General features: G+C 40.7%; 1 protein-coding gene across 8 annotated transcripts in view; it reads left to right on the top strand.

Moving 5' to 3' along the window:
• thada (THADA armadillo repeat containing) overlaps positions 1-26,033 on the top strand; it is a 432,101-nt gene that overhangs the window by 237,176 nt on the left and 168,892 nt on the right. For all 8 annotated transcript variants that reach the window (XM_068045168.1, XM_068045169.1, XM_068045167.1 and 5 more), the window contains one exon: positions 7,041-7,209. In XM_068045168.1, the coding sequence (XP_067901269.1) occupies positions 7,041-7,209 (169 nt within the window). The remainder of the gene's footprint in view (positions 1-7,040; positions 7,210-26,033) is intronic.

Raw genomic sequence — 26,033 nt, 5'->3', positions numbered from 1 at the left:
GACACTCCTGATAACAATGTTGGAAGTAAAACAATGCTGCGAAATGAGATCCAATAAAATCTTTTACAGTGCAATACTATGCATAATTGATTGCCTTATTTTTACATAATATTTACCATGCAGAAATGGGGCAAGGCCATGGAGGGATTTGAAAACAAGGATGAGAATTTTAAAATTGCAGCATTGCCGTACCAGGAGACAAGTTTATGTAAGGTGGGAGGCCAGCCAGGAGACCATTGGTTTTGTCAAGTCTAGAAGTAGTAAAGGCAAGGATGAGGGTCTCAGCAGGGGCAGAATCGATGATATTTCAAAGTGGAAGTGGCAGCCTTAGTGATGGCATGGACATGTGGTCGGAAGCTCATTTCGGTGTCTAATACAACATAAAGATTCTGAATGGTCTGGTTCAGTCTCACAGTTTTCAGGAGAGGGATGGAGTTGATGGCTAGGGAGTGAAGTTTGAAGCGGGAACAGCAGATAATGTTTTAATCGAATAGAATCATAGACTGGTTACAGCCCAGAAAGAGGCTATTTGGCCTATCGAGTCCATGCTAGCTCTCTGCAAGAGCACTTTAACTAGTCTCACTTCCTGGTCCTTTCCCCATCGTCCTGCGAAATATTTCCCTTCATGTGCTTATCCAATTCCCTTTTGAAAGCCACGATTGAATCTGCCTCCACCACCCTTTCAGGTAGTTCATTCCAGATCCTAACCACTTGCTGTATAAAATAGTTTCTTCTCATGTCTTCATTGGTTCTTTTGCCAGTCACTCTATGTCAATGTCCTCTGGCTCTTGACCGTTCTGCCAATGGGAACAATTTTTCCCTATCTACTCTCTGTAGACCCCTCATCAGTTTGAACACCTCTCTCAAATCTCATATCAACCTTCTGTAAGGATAACCACCCCTGCTTTTCCAATCTATCTACGTAACTGAAGTCCCTCATCCTTGGAACCATTCTTGTAAACCTTTTTTGTACCGTCTCGAAAGCCTTTGCATCCTTCCTAGGATGCGGTGCCCAGATTGCACGGGATGCTCCAGTTGAGGCAGAACCAGTGATTAATAAAGGTTCATCATAACTTCCTTGCTTTTGTACTCTATACCTCCTTTTATAGTGCTCAGGATCCTGAATGCCTTTCTCAACCACTTTCTAAACTTGCCCTGCCACCTTCAATGATTTGTGCACATATCCCCCAGATCTTTCTGTTCCTGCATGGACTGCAGTGGTTCAAGAAGACAGCTTACCGCCACCTTCTCAAGGGCAATTAAGGATGGACAGTAAATGCTGGCCTTGCCAGTGACACTCACATCCCAAGAACAAATTTAAAAAAACTTTAGAATTGTACCCTTTAGTTTATATTACCTCTCCTCATTCTTCCTACCAAAATGTATTTCATTGAAGTAAATCTGTTTCGTACCTTCTCCACTGCCTCTATATCCTTTTTATAATATGGAGACCAGAACTGTGCACAGCACTCCAAATGTGTTCCAACCAAAGTTCAATACAAGTTTAAAATAAGTACTCTGCTTTACAATTCTATTCCTCTTGAAATGAACCCCAGTGCTTTGTTTACTTTTTTTATAGCCTTATTAACCTGCGTCGCTACTTGTAGTGATTTGTGCCCCCAGATGCCTCTGCACCTTCTCTACCCCATTTTGGCACATTTTCCAAGGAGATTGTGGCCTCCTTCTTCCTACCAAAATGCACCACCTCACTCTTACTGATACTGAAATTCATTTGCCAATTACACACCCATTCTGCCTGTATTCATCCTATATTTTGTTGCATCCTCCTCTGTATTAATTACACATCCCAATTAGATGTCATTCACAAATTTTGAAATCATATTTCCGATTCCTAGGTCCAACTGTTTATGTAAATGATGAAACAACAGTCAGCACCAATCCTTGCGGAACACCACTTCCCATCTTTTGCCAAGTAAATGTTTTACTAACTCTTGCAGTTGCAATATAAACATTACTTTGTTCTCAGACGTGTGTGTGTGACCTTTTCAAAAAATTATAGAGAGCTAAAGTTATTGCAATATTTTTGGGAGAAGAAACAATTTGTGCCTAATGTTTTCAGAAAAGCTTGGTTCATTTCCTTTCAGTGGTAAAGTACTTAAAAAGGTAATTGTGAATTGCAACTGTTGGAAATTAATTTGGCTAGGAATCATTTGGTTATTAGTTTACCAGTTGGTTGCAATTGTTTTTCCCAAGTCTTAAGTATCTTCAAACCAGGAGCTACAAATAGTTCAACAGCTGCTGACAATACTACCCCATAACTGTTTGACCTGTTTCGTGTTTATAAACACTGAGGTGAGCGATGTTAGATTTTCCCATTTTCAATAATTTTATACCATTTGTTACAATTTTTAAAATTATGTATGTCTGTAGCAAGGTCTCTGTTATTTCTTCTTCTTTCTGTTCTCTTTAAGTCTCAACTTTCAGGTTGCCTTTCTAGCTCTCTCCTCTCCCTGTTTTTCTTTCTTTCTGATTCTATGTTGATGTGCACGGTTGACTTTAGTCAGCATGGTTATTTCTGATTAACCTATGCATGTACATTGTAGATAAAACCTCAGGTGGGACGAGCTTCTACATTGGTATTACACCAGTTTTCTTATCTCTTCATTTTCGTGCTTGAGGCAGCAAAGATTTTTTTTTCACTTGTATGGCACCCAGAATCAGCAACAAGCACGCCCAGATTGGGTATTGTGAGGGTCAGATGAAAGGTTAACTCACTCTAAACTTCCCTAGCAACATTTCTTAACCCAGCTTCAGAAGGGAGTGCTCTACTGCATTAGTTTGACATTTCCATCTCACACACCCTTTTTATCTTTCTGATTGAGGTTACCCATTTAGTGCTTTAAAAAATGAGCTGTTTGTGCAAAACACGTGCTTCTGTAAAAATAAATTTAATTTGACAAACTACAGTCTGTGTGGCTGAAAACCCAAGCCCCAAAGTGTCCTGAGTTGTTTTTTAAAAAATGTAGAAATTGGCTTGTCACCTGTTGATGTGTATGCTGTATTTTGTGTTATTTAAAGTAAACACCTGAAAGAAAAAAAATTGTTCTATGTTTTTGATGGCGGACTCTCTCTTGTTTTGATGAGAAAACTGTAAAAATTGAGGGCAGTTTTCAGTGGTTGCATGTGGTGGATTCAATCAAGCTACAGTTAGACATGTATATATCTCTCTTTCACTAATATGCTCTGTATTACGGTAAAAAGAAATGACTCGAGCATTTTGGAAAGTATCCTCCTGCTGAGTGTTTTGGATCAAGTGCATTTGGCTGCATTCCCATTTTCCATTATTTATTAAGCACCCTTTGGGAAACCGTACACCAGTAAAGGTCGCAGAGCATTCTGGCCATTCCTGAATAAGTTGTTGGTTTTTATTTTAATGCTGAATGCTACAGAAGTCGTCAGTTAAACAAGAATGTAGCAACAGTTGGATGAAGTGCTTGCTAAATGGAAAATATCATAGTGCTTGTGATGTGGGATTTACCCTTTATGAACGACATTGCATGTTGTTGATCCAACAAAATGCATGCCAGTACTTTGTAAATTAGCTTTGGTGAACTTAAAATAAAACCTGCATTTTTTGTAATAGATACTCACTCAGAGGTGGGACTGAATGGATAATCAACACAATATAATTTGGGTCACTTCAATTTTTCTGCTGAAAAATTGCTGATTTTGTTTTACTATAGATTTATCTGACTTCTAACGTGAACTTTTGTGCTAATTGAGATGAGCAATGTTCATGCTGGGAATGGAACACTTTTATTATCCAGCATCTATCTCCCAGATCCGGTATTGTGTGATGAGTTGGAGAGTAACGTTTCTACAATAACGATATGTCTCAGCTCCATGAAACCTCAGAAGATTGCATCTTATTAGATATTTCCACACCATCACCAATCCCCAATAATTTTTTTAAATTGGCAAGTAGATGGCTGCAGTTGTTAGCATGAAAACATTTAAAGTTCTTTCTCTTTCTTCCTCCTCCTTCCCATGCCATTACTACTGTATTTTATAATTTCAGACACCTGCTGCTTGTCCACCAAACCTATTACATGCTGGAAATCTGAAACAAAAACCTTTTTAACCTTTTCAGTTACCTCTTCTGACACTCCCTGCACTACTCGGCATTTCTTCCCTTTATGTATTTCATTTATTAATTCCCTCCCCCCACTTTGTAAAGTACCTTGGGGCATTTTCTTACATTAATGAATTCAAGTTATTTTTGCCACAATGCTTATTCTTCTCTCCACATTGCCCTGTATGACTGTTTGAAAGGTTTGCCAGTATCTAAAACGTTAACGCGTATATGTTCTAAAAAGTAGTAAATGAATCATTCAAAATGTTATGAAATAAAATAATGAATTGTTGAATAATTTTTAACGCTGTTAAAATTTCCCTGGAAGTGTTTTTGTTTGTATAATGAATGTGAGTTCATACTAAAACTGTTTGCTTTTTACTTGATTGCAATTTAAGTTTATCTGTTGTACAATTTATATCTGCCAAACCTATGTGATCATAACTGTAAAATTATGTGCAACTTAGTGAATGGTGTGCTTCTGTGCAATGGCACTGATCCTTTTTCCTCTTCTCTCTCTAATCACACCCTGCTGCCACCACACCCAGCCAAAATGGCCCATCTTTCAGGAATAGCTTATTTTAAGAGCCTGGCCAAGAGCTCAAACAAAGAGAATGGTATCCAAGCCTGAGCTCCAGCTGATGATCAGATTTAAATCTTTGATTCTCTGGACTGTAGCTTCCTGGCTACTGAGTCGTCAGAACACAAATATTTTGGTGGGCTGGTGACCAAAGGTTTTCTAATTATTCTGCCTTAAATCACACTTTCATCGGGTGCACAAATATATATAATGCATCCAGAACACAACATATACTCATTTACGTAATGCTTCAGTTAGTCCAGTTTAATACATCTAGGAAATCAATTGCTTCTTTAGGGTTTCATTTCAAGAACACAATGAATTAAAGGTTTTTTGAGGCTTTGCATTTCCATTATTCTATTTAACTTCAACTTTAGGGGTTGATAAAAAGTTATGTTTTGAACACAGCCAACTAGCTGATTATTTTCCATTTTTTTAAAGTAACGAGTGAGTCACTTGAACTGTTTATTGGTATTGAATTGCTTGAAATTCCCCTAAAAGCTTTTGCATTAGTAACAAAAGCTGGCTCTGTGCTTCTAAAAGTTTTAAATTATCTCCGTTTCAATTTAAATTAATTTGTTGAACAATTTGTACCGGAAAAATCTCCAGGATCTTAACAGGAAAATTATTTAAAATTTTAGTAATTGTGAAATTGTTAAACAGAGATCCAGAGAAGGCCAAGGCTAATAGGGCAGGACACACCAAGTTGGGAAAGAGTAGGAGGTAAATCAAGAAGCTTATGTATGCCAAACTTGGATCTTGAAAGCCAGTAGACTTTACAAAGAAGGGAAGACTGGGAGGGGTAAGAGGGAAAAAATGAGTTAGATTGACAGGTAATGTGATGAATCTTAATTTCCCTACAGGAAGGAACAAGAATGTGCTGAATGATGATTTAGAGCTTAAGAAAATTCAGAGCAAAGGCTAGAGCAGGAAGCATAAAACAAACTATTCACTGGTTCAGAGGTCATATTTGGGGCGGCACAGTGGTGCAGTGGTTAGCACCGCAGCCTCACAGCTCCAACGACCCGGGTTCAATTCTGGGTACTGCCTGTGTGGAGTTTGCAAGTTCTCCCTGTGTCTGCGTGGGTTTCCTCCGGGTGCTCCGGTTTTCTCCCACAAGCCAAAGACTTGCAGGTTGATAGGTAAATTGGCCATTAGCAATTGCCCCTAGTATAGGTAGGTGGTAGGGAAATCTAGACAGGTGGGGATGTGGTAGGAATATGGAATTAGTGTAGGATTAGTATAAATGGGTGGTTGATGGTTGGCACAAACTCGGTGGGCCGAAGGGCCTGTTTCAGTGCTGTATCTCTCTCTAATCTATATACAATTCCTTTTAATTGATACGCTATGCAGTCACTTTAAAAAATGTTGATCTTAGAGATTTTTGTGTTACCTTATTACCTTTTTCCATGCTTAAAAAAAAAATTCTGTTCTAGTGATGTGTTAATTACATTACTTGGTTGATTAGATTGATAGGACTGGAAGAGAATGCAGTAGGTTGCTGTTAGGACGACGTGGCATTGATTTTAATAGCTCTCAGATTGTGGTAGAACATCATCCTTTAAACAGTTGGAAAGGAATCATCTCTATAGTTTGATAAAATGGGAATGATTAGGGAGTTTAGTTTGTGGAAGAGGAGGGGCAAGCCATGTCGTACACAATGGTAAATTACCTTCCCTTACATCCACCGTGTGATCAGGAAACTGAATGTACAATTCTTGCACAGTACACAAGACATGACTGCAGAGTATACCAACCTGGTACCATATGGATCAGCCAATATAGAATCCAGTGGACAATTTATAGGTGTAAACATGTAGTTCTCTGGATTACAGAACCAAAGCATGTAACAAACAAGTAGCTAGGCAATTTAATGAATTAAATGTATATGTTTATTTCATGTTTGTGATGGGCAATATTTTTTGCACGAGGCAAACCTTAGTGTGCTCAAAAACAAATGCACACCTTTGTTTTGTAATTAGATTATAGATCTGTGTATTTTTGTTGAGAGTTGTTCTGCATTGTTGCAAAGTCAATTAACATTTCTGCGCGTGAATGAAATTCTGTATATTAGTGGTGAGGTATTCATCATTCCATAGCCAATCAGATGACCCTAACTACAGAGCGCAAGTTGAAATAAATTCCAAAAATCACTTTATTTTTAAAAAATCTACACTTCTAATGGTAACCATTCCCAAGTTTTGTGGCAAGTTTACCAGCATTTTATATCTAGCATTCAACTGTGTTTGTACCCAAATGGTCCCAAGTATTCCAGACACCCCCCCCCATTCATTGCCACTTGGTTTAAGATGAGAACAAATGTCTGTACGTCTCAGTCAAGTCTACAAAACATTCTGTTTCTTGCAGGTGTGGTCACTCGCCTGTGCACCGATCCCGTGAGATGGCAGCTCGTGCCCTGGTTCCTTTTGTCGCAGTGGATCGTATTCTTCCTATGGTACAGTCCTTGCTGGAAGCCTTACCTGCTCCCACAGACCTATGCATACGACAGAACCACATCCACGGGACACTGCTGCAGGTAGAGTCCAAACATTAAATATGAGGGTCTGAAAGAAGCTTTCATTTGTTGGCTAAATAAATAAGTGGCCTGTGGTAACCAAACACCAGCTCGTTTCCTCAAGAAGTAAACCCAGTATATAAGTTGTACATGTATTCATCTAAATTAAGAAGTAGAGGCAATTTGAACCCTCACGGTCATCAAGAACTCCCCAGTTACATTGCCAACTGAATGTTCTGCTCAATCTATAGTGTTTGCTATCTGATCCATCATTCAGTACTTCTAAATTTCAATGGGAAATAGTTCACTGTGGTTATTACATTCAAAATCATGAGGGATCTAGACAGAGTAGATAAAGAGAAATTGTTCCCATTGGCGGAATGGTCGAAAACTAAAGGACACAAATTTAAGGTAATTGGCAGACGAATCAAAGGCAGTATGAGGCAAAACATTTTTACACAGCGAATGGTTGCAATCTGAAATGCACTGCCTGAAAGGCAGATTCAATCATGGCTTTCAAAAGGGAACTAGGTAAGCATCTGAAGGGTGATGGGGAAAGGACGGGAGTGGGACTAGCTAAATTGCTTTTGCAGAGAGCTGGCATGGGCCAAATGGTCTTCTGTGCTGCAACTATTCTGTGATTCTATACTGTGATTATAAATTAATAGCTCTTGTCTGTGAATGGCAACGTTTTGTAATTTTTCTTTTGTGATGCCAAGAATACTCCTTGTAACTTTGACACATTTTGTAGTATCATCAAAATTGATTTCTATAAAATGATTGTGAAATGCCTCCTAGAGGTGGTAAAAAGGTGCTGTGTTGAATAATATCATGCTGCTTAATTCGGTCTCATGACCCAACTGGTTCTTTTGTGTAATAAAAGCAAAATACTGCAGATGCTGGAAATCTGAAATAAAAACAAGAAATGTTGGAACCACTCAGCAGGTCTGGCAACATCTGTGGAAAGAGAAGCAGAGTTAACGGGTCAGTGACCCTTCTTCGGAACTAGCAAATATTAGAAATGTCAAAGGTTAGAAGCAAATGAGCTGGGGGTGGGGCAAGAGATAACAAAGGAGAAGGTGTAGATTGGACAAGGCCACATAGCTGACCAAAAGGTCATGGAGCAAAGGCAAACAATATGTGTTGAAAGACAAAGCATTAGTACAGATAGGGTGTTAACGAACTGAGGATTGAACAGCAGCAAGTATAAACATGAAAAAAAACAGTGGGTAAGCAAACTGAACAACCTACAATGAAATGAAATTAACAAAAGAAAAAAAAATTGTAAAAAATGTAAAAAAGAAAAAATAACTAAATAAAAGTAAAATGGGGGGCCCGTCATGCTCTGAAATTATTGAACTCAATGTTCAGTCCGGCAGGTACTAATCCGGCAGGCCTAATCGGTAAATGAGATGCTGTTCCTCGAGCTTGCGTTGATGTTCACTGGAACACTGCAGCAATCCCAGGATAGAGATGTGAGCATGAGAGCAGGGGGGAGTGTTGAAATGGCAAGCAACCGGAAGCTCGGGGTCCTGCTTGCGGACTGAGCGGAGGTGTTCCGCAAAGCGGTCACCCAGTCTGCGTTTGGTCTCCCCAATGTAGAGGAGACCCCATTGTGAGCAGCGAATACAGTATACTACATTGAAAGAAGTACAAGTAAATCGCTGCTTCACCTGAAAGGAGTGTTTGGGGCCTGGAATAGTGAGGAGAGAGGAGGTAAATGGGCAGGTATTACATATCCTGCGATTGCAGGGGAAGGTGCCATGGGACGGGGACGAGGTGGTGGGGGTAATGGAGGAGTGGACCAGGGTGTCGCGGAGGGAACGATCCCTTCAGAATGCTGACTGGAAGGGGGGGGAAGATTCGTTTGGTAGTGGCATCACGCTGGAGGTGGCGGAAATGGCGGAGGATGATCCTTTGGATATGGAGGCTGATGGGGTGGAAAGTGAGGACAAGGGGAACCCTGTCACAGTTCTGGGAGGGAGGGGAAGGGGTGAGGGTAGAGGTGCGGGAAATGGGCCGGACATGATTGAGGGCCCTGTCAACAACAGTGGGGGGGATTCCTCGGTTGAGGAAAAAGGAGGTCATATCAGAAGCACCGTCATGGAAGGTGGCATCATCAGAGCAGATGCGTCGGAGACAGAGAAACTGGGAGAATGGAATGGAGTCGTTACAGAAGGTAGGGTGTGAAGAAGTGTAGTCGAGGTAGCTGTGGGAGTCGGTGGGCTTATAATGGATATTAGTAGACAACCTATCCCCAGAGATGGAGATAGAGAAGTCGAGGAAGGGAAGGGAGGTGTCAGAGATGGACCATGTACAGGTGAGAGAAGGGTGGAGACTGGAAGCAAAGTTGATATGGTTCTTTTGTGTAATTGACTTAAACTTTATACAATACAGTGTAATTCTAACAATATAAAGTTGGATCCGAGATATGTGTAAGATTGGGTATGACTGAAGAAATCCTGATAGTTATGTGCAATATAAATATATATAGGAGTTTTACCATCTGTTTCAATGCAGTGCAGATAAGGTTAGAGCAAGCCTATTTTCGCCTAAATGAGTAATTTGTTGCTATCCCAAATGAGGGCTGTGCTGTACTGAAGTATTGTTCGGACTTATTCAACAGAACCAAAACACATTTTTTTTAAAGTTGAAGAAATAAATATCATCAAATCAGAAATAATATATAACAAAACCAAAAGTAACAATTCTTTTCAAGGGTGCCAAAAAAACTCCTGTTGGATTTTTTTAAAACTCAATGGCAACTTAGTCCTTTTTTAGATAAAACCACAATCAGTTATTTCGAAAGTAAAAGTGTTGCAAGTTTGTCAAGTTTGTCAAGTTTTTCTTTCTTTTTATCATCTGGGAGAACAGACTTGTCCGTGGCTGCCATCCATGCGACTCCATAAAAGGGCAACAGGAGGTGAGCTTAGAGTGGGGAATGATCTTGTTTGTAGACCCTCCCAAACGATTAAATGGTGCTTCATCTACTAACATGAATGAAATAAATAATACACGCACCAAAGCAATAAACAACTCTGAAAACCTACCTCCATTTTTAAAGGGCAGCCAGCCCTACCGGTCAATTTGAATTTTTAAAGCAGTATACCCCTAAAATTTATCAAATAAATTGCAAATGCCCCTTTCTCACCCCCCTATAACAATTACCTTAAGTATTTGCCCTACCCCCACCTCCCGAAACAGTTACCTTTTAAATCTGACCTCCCCCACCCCCCCAACAGACGGTACAAAGTTTAAAGTTCACCCCTTCCCACCATCCTCTACACCCATTTGACCACCTGACCACACTGAAAATCTGAACTCCTCCCCCATCTCCACCATTGTTACGCTGGCTTTCCCCAGACGGGAAATTGACGGCGCGGGAGTGCCGGCCGCTGCGCTGAAGATCGCAGTAAGCCCGCAAGATCGAAGGTCAGTTTATTTAAATTTATGCATGTCATTAATTTAAATATTTAAACCCAGTCCCATCGCCCAGCTGCAGGGGGCCGCCACGGAGCCTCGTCGCCGCTGGGAGGATTGGGCCGGGCCCTCCTGGCGTTGGCCTCCGTGGCAGACCACTGCTGGCACCATCTTCTGCCACCACCCCCACCCCCGGCATGGAGCTCGACGTCGTGGGCTTGATAAAATCCAGCCCGGTATTTGCATCTTGTTCAATGACCTCTCAAACACATAACCAGCAAGATTGGATGGAGTTTTTGTCACTTTGCTTCAATCACTTCACTCTTAACTCGACAATTCTATAATGAATAGCAGCCCAAGAGCATGCACACTGGATTTGCTCCTGCCTCTCCTTATCTGATTGACCATGGAACACTAGGTTCATCCTTGCCTCGAAGTCAGAAGGTTGTGAGTCCCATGCCAGAGACTTCACATAATAAGGTCTGGCATTTCAGTGCGGTGCTCAATGGCTATAAAGCACTTTGGGATATCTTGAGATCATAAAAGGTGCTATGTAAATGCAATTCTTTATTTGCAGTTACATATACTGTATGTTCTAGATTCATTTGAATTAATCTGGTATGCATATTGTCCATTGTCTATTATGTACTGTCAGTAGCATGCTTCCCATGGCTTTTTTTTCATTTAGATAAATAGTGGGTATAGTTTTATGCTTATCTTTTTCATCTTTTGAGTTCTTTGAGCTAGTTGCACATATTTTCAAAAAGGATGTCCGTCTTGCCATTGGGTCTTTACACAGATGACAGCTGAATGGTATTTTCAACTGGAAATACAGCTGAAATCTATACTTTATATCTGCCTCTTATAATGGCACACAGTACTTCTGCCAATGGCAGGTATTTAACTTGTAGCTCGGTCTTCCCACAACTAATTATTCATAGTGTATTCATCCACTAAGATGTACGTGTTTCCTCAATAGTGGTAGTATGCTTATGTGTGCTTTTGTGATTTCTTTTTGACAAGCAAGTCTATATACTAAATGTTCTAGAAATGTGATGAACAAGGGTCTATTTGATACCATTCCAAATGGAGCCATGTTCTTCTAATTTCAGTCTGCCCTGCAAATTAAATGCTTCGTTAATATTATCTCATGCACATTTGCAGGTCAGCTTCTATCTGCCCTTTACTAAAACAATGTTAAAATTAGGCACAGCTGATATCCCTACCATCCTGATTCTCAGTTGGCTGACTTCACAGATTCATTGATCATGGTGGTAGGTCCCACCATTGGTACTCAGAAAGGAGAGTGGGTGTCACAAATCTTTCAACAACACCCTGCAGCTACATTGAAAAGCTTACACCGGCTAGAATATTATCTTTTCATAGATTTTCTAATGTTGCTTTATAATAATTCACATTATAAATACATACAAGAAAGAAAGAGCTTGCATTAACATAGTGCCTTTCAGATCCTCAGGGCAGCCCAAAGTTCTTCATAACCAATGTAGTCACTGTTAACAAACACAACTAATTGGTTCACAGCCAGGCTTTGCAAACAGCAATTAGATAAATGACCAGTTAAATCTGTTTTGTTGATGGTTGAGGGCTAAATATTGACCAAGATGCCAAAAAGCTCCTGCTCTTTTTCAAATGATCCATGGGATTTTTTTAAACCCACCTGAACAGGAAAAGGCACCTTAGTTTAACTTCTCCTCCAAAAAATTACATCTCTGAAACTGCAGCCCTCTCTCAATGCTGTATTGCATTGTCAGCCTAGATTTGGCAGATATGTAATGGAAACGGTGTGCGTTTTGAAAAGGGCCAAAAACTATCCACACACAAAGAATGAAATTAAGTGTTGAAGTGTAAGCAATGACGTCCTTCATTTTCCCTCACTTGTTAAAACAAATGAAGCATGTTTTTACACTTTGTACTAAGAACAAATGTACTTTGTGACTAAATATCTGTTAAACAAAGGCTGGGTGTGCCTGTGATCCAGGTTGGAGGAGCCTTTTAAAAGATTCACAATTCTCTGAAAATAATTAAATATTTAGCATACACATATATACAACAGTTAATTTTAAAAATGCACCAGTGTATGTTAGAATAGTTCCTTTCTATTACATGATGAAGTAAAATCAACATTGATGGTGAAATCCGTTTTGCCAGCATCCTATCTAGCTAACCACAGGACAAAGCCACATAGTATCCGGTTCAATTTCATTTCTGTGGTGGATCACCCAATCTCAACTGGCTTATGGGAAGGGGGAAAGAATATCCACTTCTGATCCACTGTTGATTCCTCAGTGGATGTCTGATTTACCGAGGTGCTTATTTTTCATGTCGTTGATAATCTCCGTTAACAAACATTTTGATCTCGAATTCATTACAGTTGGACCCAATTCTGTGATGGCAAACATTCGCGCATGCATACTTTCTAGTGAGAACAGTAGCAAGGCGCAGGAATAATTTATAGATTTAAAAAATATCAACATATAGACAACATCACTATGGAGAGCCAAAGACAGCAACCATGTCTTGGGTTCTGATATTTGAACAGTTACACACCATCCAAACTTGGACATATATTGATATTCCTTCATTATGACTGTTTCAATATCCAGGAATTTCCTACCTAATACCATCATTGGGGAACCATTGCCATAAGGACTGCAGCGGTTCAAGAATAATGCTCACCACCTTTAGGCAACTAAGGATGGGTAGTAAGTGCAGACTGGTCAGAGTTGCCCACATCCCAAGAATGAACAGAAATAAACTTGGTTGTATCAATGTAATTCCTCCAGAATCCTCATGCTAGTATCTATTATACTCCATGTTATTAATTTCATTGCATCTGAGGTTGTTAACATTGATAGTCAAGAATGATTTGTCCTTTTACTTTAAACATATATTGAGTTGAAGCAAACTAAATCCATCATTTTGGATTTAAGGACCAATAGCCCAAAATTACTTTTTAATTTAAGGACCAGTTACCCACAATTACATTTTAGTTTGACTATTGCATTTTTTTAAATGACTGAACAGTATGGACTCATACCATCAAACGTGATGATTTTTTGGACCAATACGTTGAGGAACCAACTAGAGAACAGGCCGTCCTAGACTGGATATTGTGTAATGAGAAAGGATTAGTTAACAGTCTTGTTGTGCGGGGTCCCTTGGGGAAGAGCGACCATAACATGATAGAATTCTTCATTAAGATGGAAAGTGAAAGAGTTGATTCCGAGACTAGGGTCCTGAATCTAGATAAAGGTAACGATGAAGGTATGAGGCGCGAGTTGGCTATGATAGATTGGGGAACGTTACTTAAAGGGTTGACAGTGGATAGACAATGGCTAGCATTTAAAGAGCGCATGGATAAATTACAACAATTGTTCATTCCTGTCTGGCACAAAAATAAAACAGGGAGAGTGGCTCAACCGTGGATTACAAAAGAAGTTAGGGATAGTATTAGATCCAAAGAGGAGAAATATAAAATGGCCAGAACAAGCAGCAAACCTGAGGATTGGGAGCAGTTTAGAATTCACCAAAGGAGGACAAAGGGATTGATTAAGAAGGGGAAAATAGAGCAGAGAACAAAAAACTGACTGTAAATGCTTCTATCGATACGTGAAGAGAAAAAGATTAGTGAAGACAAATGTGGGTCCCTTACAGTCAGAAACGGGGGAATTTATAATGGGGAACAAAGAAATGGCAGAACAATTAAATACATACTTTGGTCCTGTCTTCACAAAGGAAGACACAAATTACCTTCCAGCAATGTTGGGGAACATAGGGTCTAGTGAGAAGGAGGAACTGTATGAAATCAGTATTAGTAGGGAAATGGTGTTAGGGAAATTGATGGGATTGAAGGCAGCTAGATCCCCAGGGCCTGATCATCTACATCCCAGAGTACTTAAGGAAGTGGCCCTAGAAATAGATGCATTGCTGGTCATTTTTCAAAATTCGATGGACTCTGGAACAGTTCCAACGGATTGGAGAGTAGCTAATGTAACCCCACTATTTAAAAAAGGAGGTAGAAAGAAAACAGAATTATAGACCAGTTAGCCTGACATCAGCAGTGGGGAAAATGCCGGAGTCCATTATAAAAGATGTAATAGCAGAGCACTTGGAAAACAATGACAGGATCAGACAAAGTCAACATGGATTTACGAAAGGGAAATCATGCTTGACAAATCTGCTGGAATTTTTTGAGGATGTAACTAGTAGAATAGATAAGGGAGTACCAGTGGATGTGGTGTATTTGGACTTTCAGAAGGCTTTTGATAAGGTCCCACATAAGAGACTAGCGTGCAAAATTAAAGCACATGGGATTGGGGGTAAGGTACTGACATGGATAGAGAACTGGTTGGCAGACGGGAAACATAGGGTCAGAATAAACGGGTCTTTTTCCGAGTGGCAGGCAGTGACTAGTGGGCTCCCGCAGGGATCAGTGCTAGGACCCCAGCTATTCACAATATATATTAATGATATAGATGAGGGAATTAAATGTAATATATCCAGGTTTGCAGACGACACAAAGCTGGGTGGGAGGGTGAGCTGTGAGGAGGATGCAGAGAAGCTCCAGTGTGATTTGGACAAGTTGAGTGAGTGGGCAAATACATGGCAAATGCAGTATAATGTGGATAAATGTGAGGTTATCCACTTTGGTGTCAAAAACAGAACTTCAGTTTATTATCTGAATGGTGATAGATTGGGAAAGGGGGAGGTGCAGTGAGACCTGATTGTCCTTGTGCACCAGTCGCTGAAAGTAAGCATTCAGGTGCAGCAGGCAGTTAAGAAGGCAAATGGTATGTTGGCCATTAATAGCGAGAGGATTTGAGTACAGGAGCAAGAGCAAGGATGTCGTGCTGCAATTATACAAGGCCATGGTGAGACCACATCTGGAATATCGTGTGCAGTTTTGGTCTCCTTATCTGAGGAAGAATGTTCTTGCTATGGAGGGAGTGCAGTGAAGGTTCACCAGACTGATTCCTGGGATGGCAGGACTGACGTATGAAGATAAATTGGGTCGATTAGGCTTGTATTCGCTAGAGTTTAGAAGAATGAGAGGGGATCTCATAGAAACCTACAAAATTCTAACAGGACTGGACAGACTAGATGCAGGAAGGATGTTCCCGATGGCGGGAGAGTCCAGGACCAGGGTTTACAGTCTAAGGATAAGGGGTAAGCCATTTAGGACTGAGATGAGGAGAGATTTCTTCACCCAGAGAGTGGTGAACCTGTGGAATTCTCTACCACGGAAAGCAGTTGAGGCCAAATCATTAAATATATTCAAGAAAGAGTTAGATATAGTTCTTGGGGCTAATGGGATCAAGAGATACGGGAGAAAGCGGGAACAGGTTACTGAGTTTGGATGATCAGCCATGATCGTATTGAATGGTGGAGCAGGCTCGAAGGGCCGAAAGGCCTATTCTTGCTCCTATTTTTCTATGTTTTTATGTTCCTATTAGTTATGGGAACAGACAAGCATTTCTGCGGCAGTAAATGTGACTCCAGGATGGTGTGTTGCCTCCCTGGTACCAGGGTCAAGGATGTCACGGAGCTTCTGCAGGGCATTCTTCTGGGGGAGGGTGAACATCCAGAGGTCGTGGTCCACATTGGTACCAATGACATAGGTAAGAAGGGGGATGAGGTCCTGAAAGCAGATTTTAGGGAGCGAGGAAGGAGATTAAAAAGCAGGACCTCAAAAGCAGTATCTCAGGATTACTACTAGTCCCACGTGCAAGTGAGAATAGGAGAATTGAGCAATTCAACACGTGGTTGGAGGGAGGGCATCAGATTTCTGAGACATTGGGACCGGTTCTGGGGCAGGTGGGACCTGTACAAGATGGACGGGTTGCTTTTTAGCAGGACTGGGACGAAGATCGTCGCAGGGAGATTGGGCTAGTGCTGTTGGGGAGGGTTTAAACTAAATTGTCAGGGGATTGGAACCTGAGAGGGAGCTCAGATTGGAGGGAAGCAACACTGGTAACTTGTCAGGGGTGTGGAAACCAGGAATAAGTATCAGAGAGGAATACCAAGATGCACAATAAGTTATTTGGTGGGGTCAGAGTAAGGAAGTAGTTAATAAAGTCTGAATCAAGGTTAATATGCATGTATGTGAATGCACAGAGTGTGTTTAATAAGACTGGTGAGGTACAGGCTCAGATTGCTACGTGGAAACATGATGTTGTGGCTATAACAGAGACCTGGCTCAAAGAAGGGCAGGACTGAGTGTTAAATATTCCTGGATTCAAGGTGTTCAGGAAAGATAGGAAAGGGGAAAAAAGGGGGTGGGGTGGCAGTATTGATTAAGGAGAGCATTGCAGTGCTGGAGAAAAAGGATGTCCCAGAGGAGTCGAGGACAGAATTAATTTGGCTGGAGCTAAGGAACAAAAAAGGTGCGATTACATTGCTTTGTGTTGTTTATAGGCCACCAGCTAGTGGGAAGGACGTGGAGGAACAAATTTGCAAGGAAATTACAGAGAGATGCAAAAATTATAGGGTAGTTATAATGAGGGATTTTAATTATCCAAACATAGACTGGGATAATAGTAGTGTAAAAGGCAGTGATGGGCAAGAGTTCCTAGAGTGTGTTCAGGAAAATTTTCTACAACAGTATGTTGCTAGTCCAACGAGAAAGGAGGCACTGCTTGACTTGGTTCTTGGGAATGAGGTGAGCCAAGTGAATCGTGTATCAGTCGGAGAGCATTTAGGGGATAGTGATCATTGTATCATTAGGCTGACTATGAAAAAGGACAAAGAGCAATCCAGGGTAATAATAATTAACTGGGAGAAGGCCAACTTCAATGGGGTAAGAATGGAGCTGGGGCAAATAAATTGGAGTCAAAAGCTAGCAGGAAAACCAGTAAAAGAGCAATGGGCTAGCTTCAAAGAAGAGATAGATAGGGCACAATCAAGATATGTTCCCTCGAAGGGGGAAAGTAGGGCAAACAAATCCGGAGCTCCCTGGATGACAAAAGAGGTAGATAGAGATTAAGATAAAGAAGAAAATGTGTGCTTATGACAGATGCCAGGTTGAAAATAATATTGAGGACCAGGCCGAATATCGAAGGTGCAAAGGGGAAGTGAAAAAGCAAATAAGAGAAGCAAAGAGAGCATGAAAAGAGCAGCTAGCATTAAAGGAAATCCCAAAGTTTCCAATCGGCATATAAATAGTAAAAGGGTGGTAAAAGGAGGAGTGGGCCATTTAGGGACCAGAAAGGGGGTTTACACATGGAGGCAGAGGGCATAGCTGAGGTATTAAATGAATACTTTGCATCTGTCTTTACCAAGGAAGACGATGCAACCCAGGCAATGTTGAAAAAGGAGGTAAGTTCAAAAACTAGAGGGTTTTAAAATTGATAAAGAAGAAGTATTAGATAGGCTGATAAAGCACCAGGACCAGATGAGATGCATCCAAGGATGCTGAGGGAAGTGAGGGTGGAAATTGCAGAGGCATTGGCCATAATTTATCAGTCCTCCTTAGAATCGGGGGTGGACTGGAGAATTGCACACGTTACACTCTTGTTCAAACCCTTGTTAATGGATGTTTTTTGGGCTGGTGGAAGGTTTGTAATGGAGTTCCCCAGTGATCAGTGTTGGGACTCTTGCTTTTCCTGATGTATTTTAATGACCTAGACCTTGGTATACAGGGCACAATTTCAGAGTTTGCAGATGATATTAAACTTGGAAGCATTGTGAACTGTGAGGAGGATAGTGTAGAACTTCAAAAGGACATAGACAAGTTGGTGGAATGGGCAGACAGGTGGCAGATGAAGTTCATTGCAGAGAAATGTGAAGTGATTCGTTTTGGTACGAAGAACATGGAGAGACAATACAAAATAAAGGGTTCAATTCTAAAGGGGTGCAGGAGCAGAGGGACCTACGTGTATATGTGCATAAGTCATTAAAAGTGGTAGGACAGGTTGAGAGCGGTTAATAAAGCATACAGTATCTTGGGGTTTATTAATAGGGGCATCGAGTACAAGACCAAGGAAGTTATGTTGAACTTGTACAAGACACTAATTCGGCCTCAGCTGGCACATTGCATCCAGTTCTGGGCGCCGCACTTTAAGAAAGACATGAGGGCATTGGAGAGAGTACAGAAAAGATTGACGAGAATGGTTCCGGTGATGAGGAATTTCAGTTATGAAGATAGATTGGAGAAGTTAGGACTGTTTTCCTTTGAGAAGAGGAGGCTGAGAGGTGATTTGATAGAGGTATTCAAAATCATGAAGGGTCTGGACAGAGTAGAGAGAAACTGTTCCCACTTGTGAAAGAATCGAGAACGAGGGGGCACCGATTTAAAGTATTTGGTAAGAGAAGCAAAAGTGACATGAGGAAAAACTTTTTCACGCAGCGAGTGGTTAAGGTCTGGAATGCGCTGCCTGAGAACGTGGTGAAGACAGATTCAATTGAAGCATTCAGAAGGGAATTAGACAGTTATATGAAAAGGAATAATTTGCAGGGTTCTGGGGAGAAGGCAGGGGAATGGAACTGAGGGAATTCCTCTTTCAGAGAGCCGGTGCGGACACAATTGGCCGAATGGCCTCCTCCTGCACTGTAACGATTCTGTAACTTTAGAGGCGTTTACACTCGTCACTGTTATTTACTAGGTTACTATAACGAGATTCTGTGAAATTCCAAGAGTTGATAGTTTCAGCCTTCCTCAGTTATGTCAGTTTGAGTGTATGTTGAATGTTATATTTTACTGAGTTAGCTAGCAGTATTGTATTTTTAGGTGAGTTATTTGACCATCCTGCACTTTGAATAATTGTTCATTGAAAATGTTATTTTCCCCTTAATTGAGACTTCATGGGTTCGTTTTTAATGTATAAGTTATGCAGTAGCAATTAACCTAATTTTGTTTTTTAGATTGCTAAGTCTCTTGAAGCATATTCTACCCAAATTAAAGTTTCAGTGCTTTTTTGCCTATTGGGGTATAATTGCACAGAAGATAATGCAGTAAAGATGTTAATTATATGGACAATAATGGATGGTTGATATGTGTAGTTTTATTTCTCAAGCCCCATTTTTTTTCTGCTTCTCTGCTGAAGGCACTTACTGTTGCTGGCATATACTTTCATGGGCACCAACAGCCCACAGTCTCCTCCAATTAGTCCTCCTTCGTGTGATGACAGACTACTTGACTGTGTAAAACAACACAACCAGGCCATGTTCCGACCTTGCACAACCATTTTCTTTTATCTGTAAAATATTACCACCTCCTGCCCCACCTCTTCCCCATCACTGTAGAAGTGCTAGTAGATGCCCTCATTTCCTCAAATTCTGATTCATCACATGATTTCCTTGTCAACCTCTCTGCCTCCACTTACTACAAACTGTTGTTCCCGGTGGCACTGCTGGGACTAAGAGCTGCCTGCGCACTGATTGGCCAGCAGCTCAATGAGGCGGGACTTCCTCTCTCAAGCGGGTGGAAGTCCCGCCTCGGAACAGTTACAGCATGTGGACCCGTAAAATACGGAACAGATCCCCAGGTGAGGCAGAAGTAGGTTCGCCACCGACTTTTACATCGGAGGCCGGCTCCTGTCCACTCACTGTAAAATTCCTGCCAGCATGTCTCTTTAACCATGCAGATTGAAGATTTCTCACTGAGACATCAGGGGGGAATTTTATGCGCCCTGCAAGAATGGCTTTGGTAGCTTGCGGGGTGATTTAATTAGGCGTGAGTTGTTTTTTTGGACTTCTGACAGCCGGTTTTTGTATTGCAATTAAGTCAGTGGCGAGTTTGTGGCGGTCCAGGCCTCTCCCCGCACAGTGGTGGATTGCAGCTTTGCATGCATTTGCATACCATGAATACTCATTACCCTACACTTATTTCAAATTAAGTCCTCCCTGCCAGGTTAACTTAGTGGCAAATGGTATTCCCATGCCACCCACTTCACGTTCGTTTAAACATGGCATACACCTGTCAGCTTTGTGCACTTGCGTCTGAGGTCAGTGGTTTCAAGTCTTGAACTCATTGGCATAAGGAAGGCCAACATTGGAATGGATGTTTGGCTGTAGGCTCGGCACCAGCAAGGGCGAATCTTCTCAGTCAATGGTGGGGAAGGCATGGGGGTGTTCGGGTGCATGGAGGAACTATATTAGCTATAAAGTCCTTGACTTGACGTTTCCGCTGTGTGTACAATTTGCCCAAAGTCAGCCAAACTAGCGCAAAAGATCAAGGAATTTTGGGAGCAAATTGCGTTGAAAGCCAGCCCTGCCCACAAAACTGCCCACACTCCAAGATTGAATTGATCACTGTGCCGAGTTTCTGCTAATTGTGCCTGTTTGCAGGCCTTTGCAGCAGCTCTTAAAATTAAACTTTTTCTTACATGCAAGGTCATAATAGCCACCTTTTTAAAACTTTTTTTATTTACTAAGATACTGACTAATCTATGCCAGTGCAGCTAGTAGATTGTTCTGTTGTGTTCTTTTTTGAGTAATTTCCAGTGATTTTAAAATCGGTTAATCACAGGTGATAGACTGGAATCTCTGATTAAAAAAGCTTCTTTTTTGTGATAAACCCATTTTCAGCTGTATTAAAACTGCACTAGTCACCACTCTGAAATATATTACAGAATATTTTTTGATGCAATTCTTTTTTGAAAATAAATTCTATAATACTACTTGTTTGCGTTCGGTCATGGTAGATTTTACGTTCGGTGAAACGCAAATGAGTTTAAAGTGGAATCTTGAGCAAAAAATTTCACATTACAAAGCTAACAGTTTTGAATGCATCTTCCCGAACCTGGATAACAGATTACACCCAAAGCAGAAACTCTTGCCGCTTGTATTTTTCCTGTTTCCACACCTCATTTTCCTACCTCCCAACCCCAACACTACTGAAATCACCAGTTATACTTTCTGCTGCTCAGAATGGGCTATTTCTCATTCTCAGATTCTTTATTATTGCATATTCCTTCAGTCACTCTACCCCTATTGTTTGGAACTCCTTTCCAAAATTTGTCCACCTTGTGACTTTCCTTCCTGCTTTTAAAAGCCTCCTTAATGCCCTTCTGTTTGACCATGCCTTTCCTACTCCCTGTGCTAATATTGCTAAAGCTATCTCTTATCTCAACGACAGAATCGTAAATCATAATAACAGAATTTTACCCACTATGCCTCTCTTTGTCCAATGACATGTTTTATGTTTATAGTGTCTCCAAGGACTTAATGTTCTATCGGGCTTTGTTTTTTTTAATTCTTTCTGATTTAAATTTGTCTTATCAGTAACAATATCAAATTTGCTGATTCTGTGAAGTTACTTAAGGTAAAAGAGGTAACTTCCCAAACAAAACAAACATCAGAGAGATAAGCATCAAAACAGTATTGATGAAACAAGCTTTTGAATAAATTGAACTGCGCTCGTTACAGTGACCTCTAACATGCTTGTAATTATGTGTTTGAAAATTATAAGAGAGGGGGATCAGGAGAAAGGATTTGTGTGGTGTACAATTTGTTCCATGCTTTATGAAAACTTAAAATCTGTTATAGTAAAATCACACCTTAATTATTAAAGGAGAAAAGTAGTTCATAGAGAAGTTCCTATTGAACCAAGGGAATATACTAAATTCTTACTTTGTCATGAAGTGGTCCTCTGTAACATGACTGCCTTAAAGGGGAAGATGAAATTATACTTCAGCTACAGCCTGATCTGAGTGTTTTCAAGTATTTTTCTTTTTTTATATTTAAAATTACAGATCTCTTGTCCCAGGGTAAAAAAGTTACTCTACCCCACATGTAAACAGAAAGCTAAGAAAATGATGCTGGGAATTTGGTCACATTTCCCAAACAAACTTGGCTGTGCAAAGCAGATTCTGCACGAGGTGAATTTTAGCACTTCAAATCCAGAGCATGCATTCATGTAGTTTTTGTGAATGGAATGAATTTAGGCCGCTACTGGGAAATAGGGCCACACAGCCACTGTACTTACCAGCCCCAATGGGTACAGCATGGCAATAATGAGCATACAACCATAGAAAATGAACAAAAGAAGGAAGAAAAGCTGCTGTGAAGGGAAAGGAACATCCAGAAGTACTCACGATTATTGTAATTTTTGAAGAGAGCAGTGCATGCACCATGCCGTAGGTAGAGAAGTGCAGGAGATACCAGGCCTGGGAGTCATTCTTCCATCCCAGAGTTTCTATGCATTGCCCGTGGTGTTGTTTCCTGAGAATGAAAAAAATCACCTGGCTCTGTGAAGATTATCAGAAATTAAATCTCTGACAGAAGCTGACATGCACCATATTCCCTTTGTGGATGAGATTGTGGAAAAGCTAGGAACTCTGATGACTGTAGCTAGACCTTGCAAAAGGTTAATGGAAGCTGCCACTAAGTACAGGGACCCTGTTTCTGTATTAGCAACACCATCAGAGCTGTAAGATTTCATAAGCATGCCTTTCAGAATGAAAAATGCACCTGTCACTTTATCACAGCTAATGGATTCCTATCTGATTGGCTAGTAATTGCGCCCTGATATACATTTGCATCCAGAAATGGGATGAATATTTCACCCACATCACTGACATGTTAACCTTGTTGAGTAAAGCAGGTTTGACTATTAAGGCCAAAAAGTGCTATATTTGTATGACTGAATTATTGTACTCAGATCACCATGTTGGACAGAGGGGGAGGAGAAGAGAGAGAGACAGACACGATCAGAGTATTACTCTCTATTGCAATTACTGTCAAGAGGTGTTTTGTGTTACCTCTACAGTTTATGTTTTTTACTATTTCACAAATTTGTTTAGCAGTTAAAGTCTAAGGAAAAGTCTAGTGAAGCATTATTCTATCACCTTCTGAAATCACAGGATATAACCAGTAGCTGAATAATCTGAAAAAGGTTCTCTGTTTATCACCTGGTCATGCTGTGGATATCACCAAAATATTCAGGCCAATGAGAGCCTACTCTAAGATTATAGGCAGTTGGGACTCACCTGCATAAGTAGTTAGAAACTGCAGAAACCAAAAAAAAAATCATATTTACATTAAAAAGAAACACAAAGCATTGCACAAATATTAAGAGAGTGGTTAAGAGTTAACCGTGTTACTGTGGGACTGCAGTCACATTTAGGTCAGACCGAGTAAGAACAGCAGGTTTCCTTCCCTAAAGGACAGGAGTGAACCAGTTGGGTTTTAAGACAATCTAACAGCTTCACTGTCACTTGTCCTGATACCAGCTTATCTCCAGTTTTTTTTTCAACTGCATTCAAATTATTAATTTGCCATGGTGGAATTTGAACACTTCCTTTCAGTGTAATTAGTCCAAGCCTTTGAATTACTGGTCCACTAATATAACCATTACACAATGATAAATATATGGCCATGTGAGCCGCATGGAAGATGGCAGGATCCCCAAAGACACATTGTACAGCGAGCTCGCCACTGGTATCAGACCCACCGGCCGTCCATGTCTCCGCTTTAAAGACGTCTGCAAACGCGACATGAAATCCTGTGACATTGGTCACAAGTCGTGGGAGTCAGTTGCCAGCGTTCGCCAGAGCTGGCCGGCAGCCATAAAGACGGGGCTAAAGTGTGGCGAGTCGAAGAGACTTAGTAGTTGGCAGGAAAAAAGACAGAGGCGCAAGGGGAGAGCCAACTGTGTAACAGCCCCGACAAACAAATTTCTCTGCAGCACCTGTGGAAGAGCCTGTCACTCTAGAATTGGCCTTTATAGCCACTCCAGGCGCTGCTTCACAAACCACTGACCACCTCCAGGCGCGTATCCATTGTCTCTCGAGATAAGGAGGCCAAAGAAGAATATATGCAGTACATCAGGTTCCATATCTTATACATACAGGGTTGTCAGTGAAGTATCCTAAAATCAACTGGAAAAAATGAATATATTGATGAAAGTGAGGAATATTGGATACTGCTGGAACTTGGAACTGCAATTGCAAGATGTTGATCTGTCATTGTAACCAGATATATAAATAATTCTAGCTTTTGGCTCAAATTTTGTGCTCATAAAACAGTAAAATCACAGCTGAATAGGTAAGGAATGTATAATTAAAGCATGAGGAAAATGGGTAGAAAATTAATTAAGGATATATGAGAGCAGTAAATCAAGTTTAAGTAATCATCAAAGTTAGTAAAGGTTGGCAACACATTGTCCTTTTCATTAAAGAATGGTACATTTCCCAGGGAGACTTGGGAAAGGAAAGAGAATAATGTACCCAAACACTCAGGCAACAGAAATTCTGATGTTGAAATAGTCTTTTTGTAGAAATTGAAATGTTCTTGAAGTTAAATAAAAAAATTCCTCCTTGAATAATCAAGATATTGTTTCAGACAGTAATCCACCCAGAGGTCATTTACTAATGAAATCAAGCCAGTAAGTGGTCAAATGTAAACCTTACTAGGGTCAGAAAACACTTCCTCTGCAACTTCTGCAAAGAACTCACTGGAGATTGTGATCATGATTTTGCTTGGACCAGCTCATTAAGTCACCTCTTGCACAATGCATTACAAAGTTTTTCCACACTTGTCTTTTAGTAATGCTATGCAACAGTTTATCTTCCTACTTCATGCCAACGTTACTGATTCAAAATTATTCACTTAAGAATGTTTAATAGTTGTCATGCAGGCCCACACCTGCCAAGACTGAGGCACACATTATTTCGCCACATGAACATTAAAACTTAAAATTGTGGCTGGGAAGAGAAGGGAGCCTACCACAAGGAATTGCCAAGCCCCTGGCTGGAAAGACATTTGCATGCTGGCAGACAGTGTTGGAACAAAGGACCCAGTCCCTGCTTCTCCAATACAGAAAAGACCTATCAGGCCAGTTTAGTCACATGACTAACTTTTTTTTAAACTTGCCACAGCATGTTTGAAAGGCGGAAAGCTGTTCGCTCCTGGTCTGGAAAATACCTCTCTCCTGTCTGCTCTCATCTCGTTCTCACCAGCTTCGGAAACCATTTAAGACATGTAAACTCAAAGAGAGAAAAGTCTCCTACGTGAACAAGGTTTAAGAAGAATACTGGGCCCCAACAAAAAGTAAGAGCTATCTACATTCAAAGACTCTACAGCGAGCTGGAAACACAGAAATAGTAACAAGAAAACCCCTTCAGAGACTGCCTCAAACCTCTCTATTCTACTTTTCTTCTCTTTTCTGTCCCTATTTGCATTGTATATCGCGTGGGCATGTTGTATATCCGTAGGCGTTAACCGAATTAGAGTTTAAGTTTTAATAAATCTCACTTTTCTTCTTTAAACCTTAGAAAACCTGGTATGCTCATTTCTTTGCCTTATAATTGGCAAGTGGTGAACAAGGACTCACCAAGAGGGGAGCTCGAAATACAGTGTGTTTAAAAAATCAAACCCTGTTACAATAAGACCAGGTGAAGATTGTGAAAGACCCCTAGACACCTTTCTCACCTGGTCATAACAGAAATTTGGGTGCTAGTGTCTGG

The sequence above is a fragment of the Heterodontus francisci genome, chromosome 13 (assembly GCF_036365525.1).
Source record: "Heterodontus francisci isolate sHetFra1 chromosome 13, sHetFra1.hap1, whole genome shotgun sequence".
NCBI lineage: Eukaryota > Metazoa > Chordata > Chondrichthyes > Heterodontiformes > Heterodontidae > Heterodontus > Heterodontus francisci.
The sequence above is the reverse complement of the archived record's forward strand: the minus strand, read 5'-3'. Positions and strand labels throughout refer to the sequence as shown.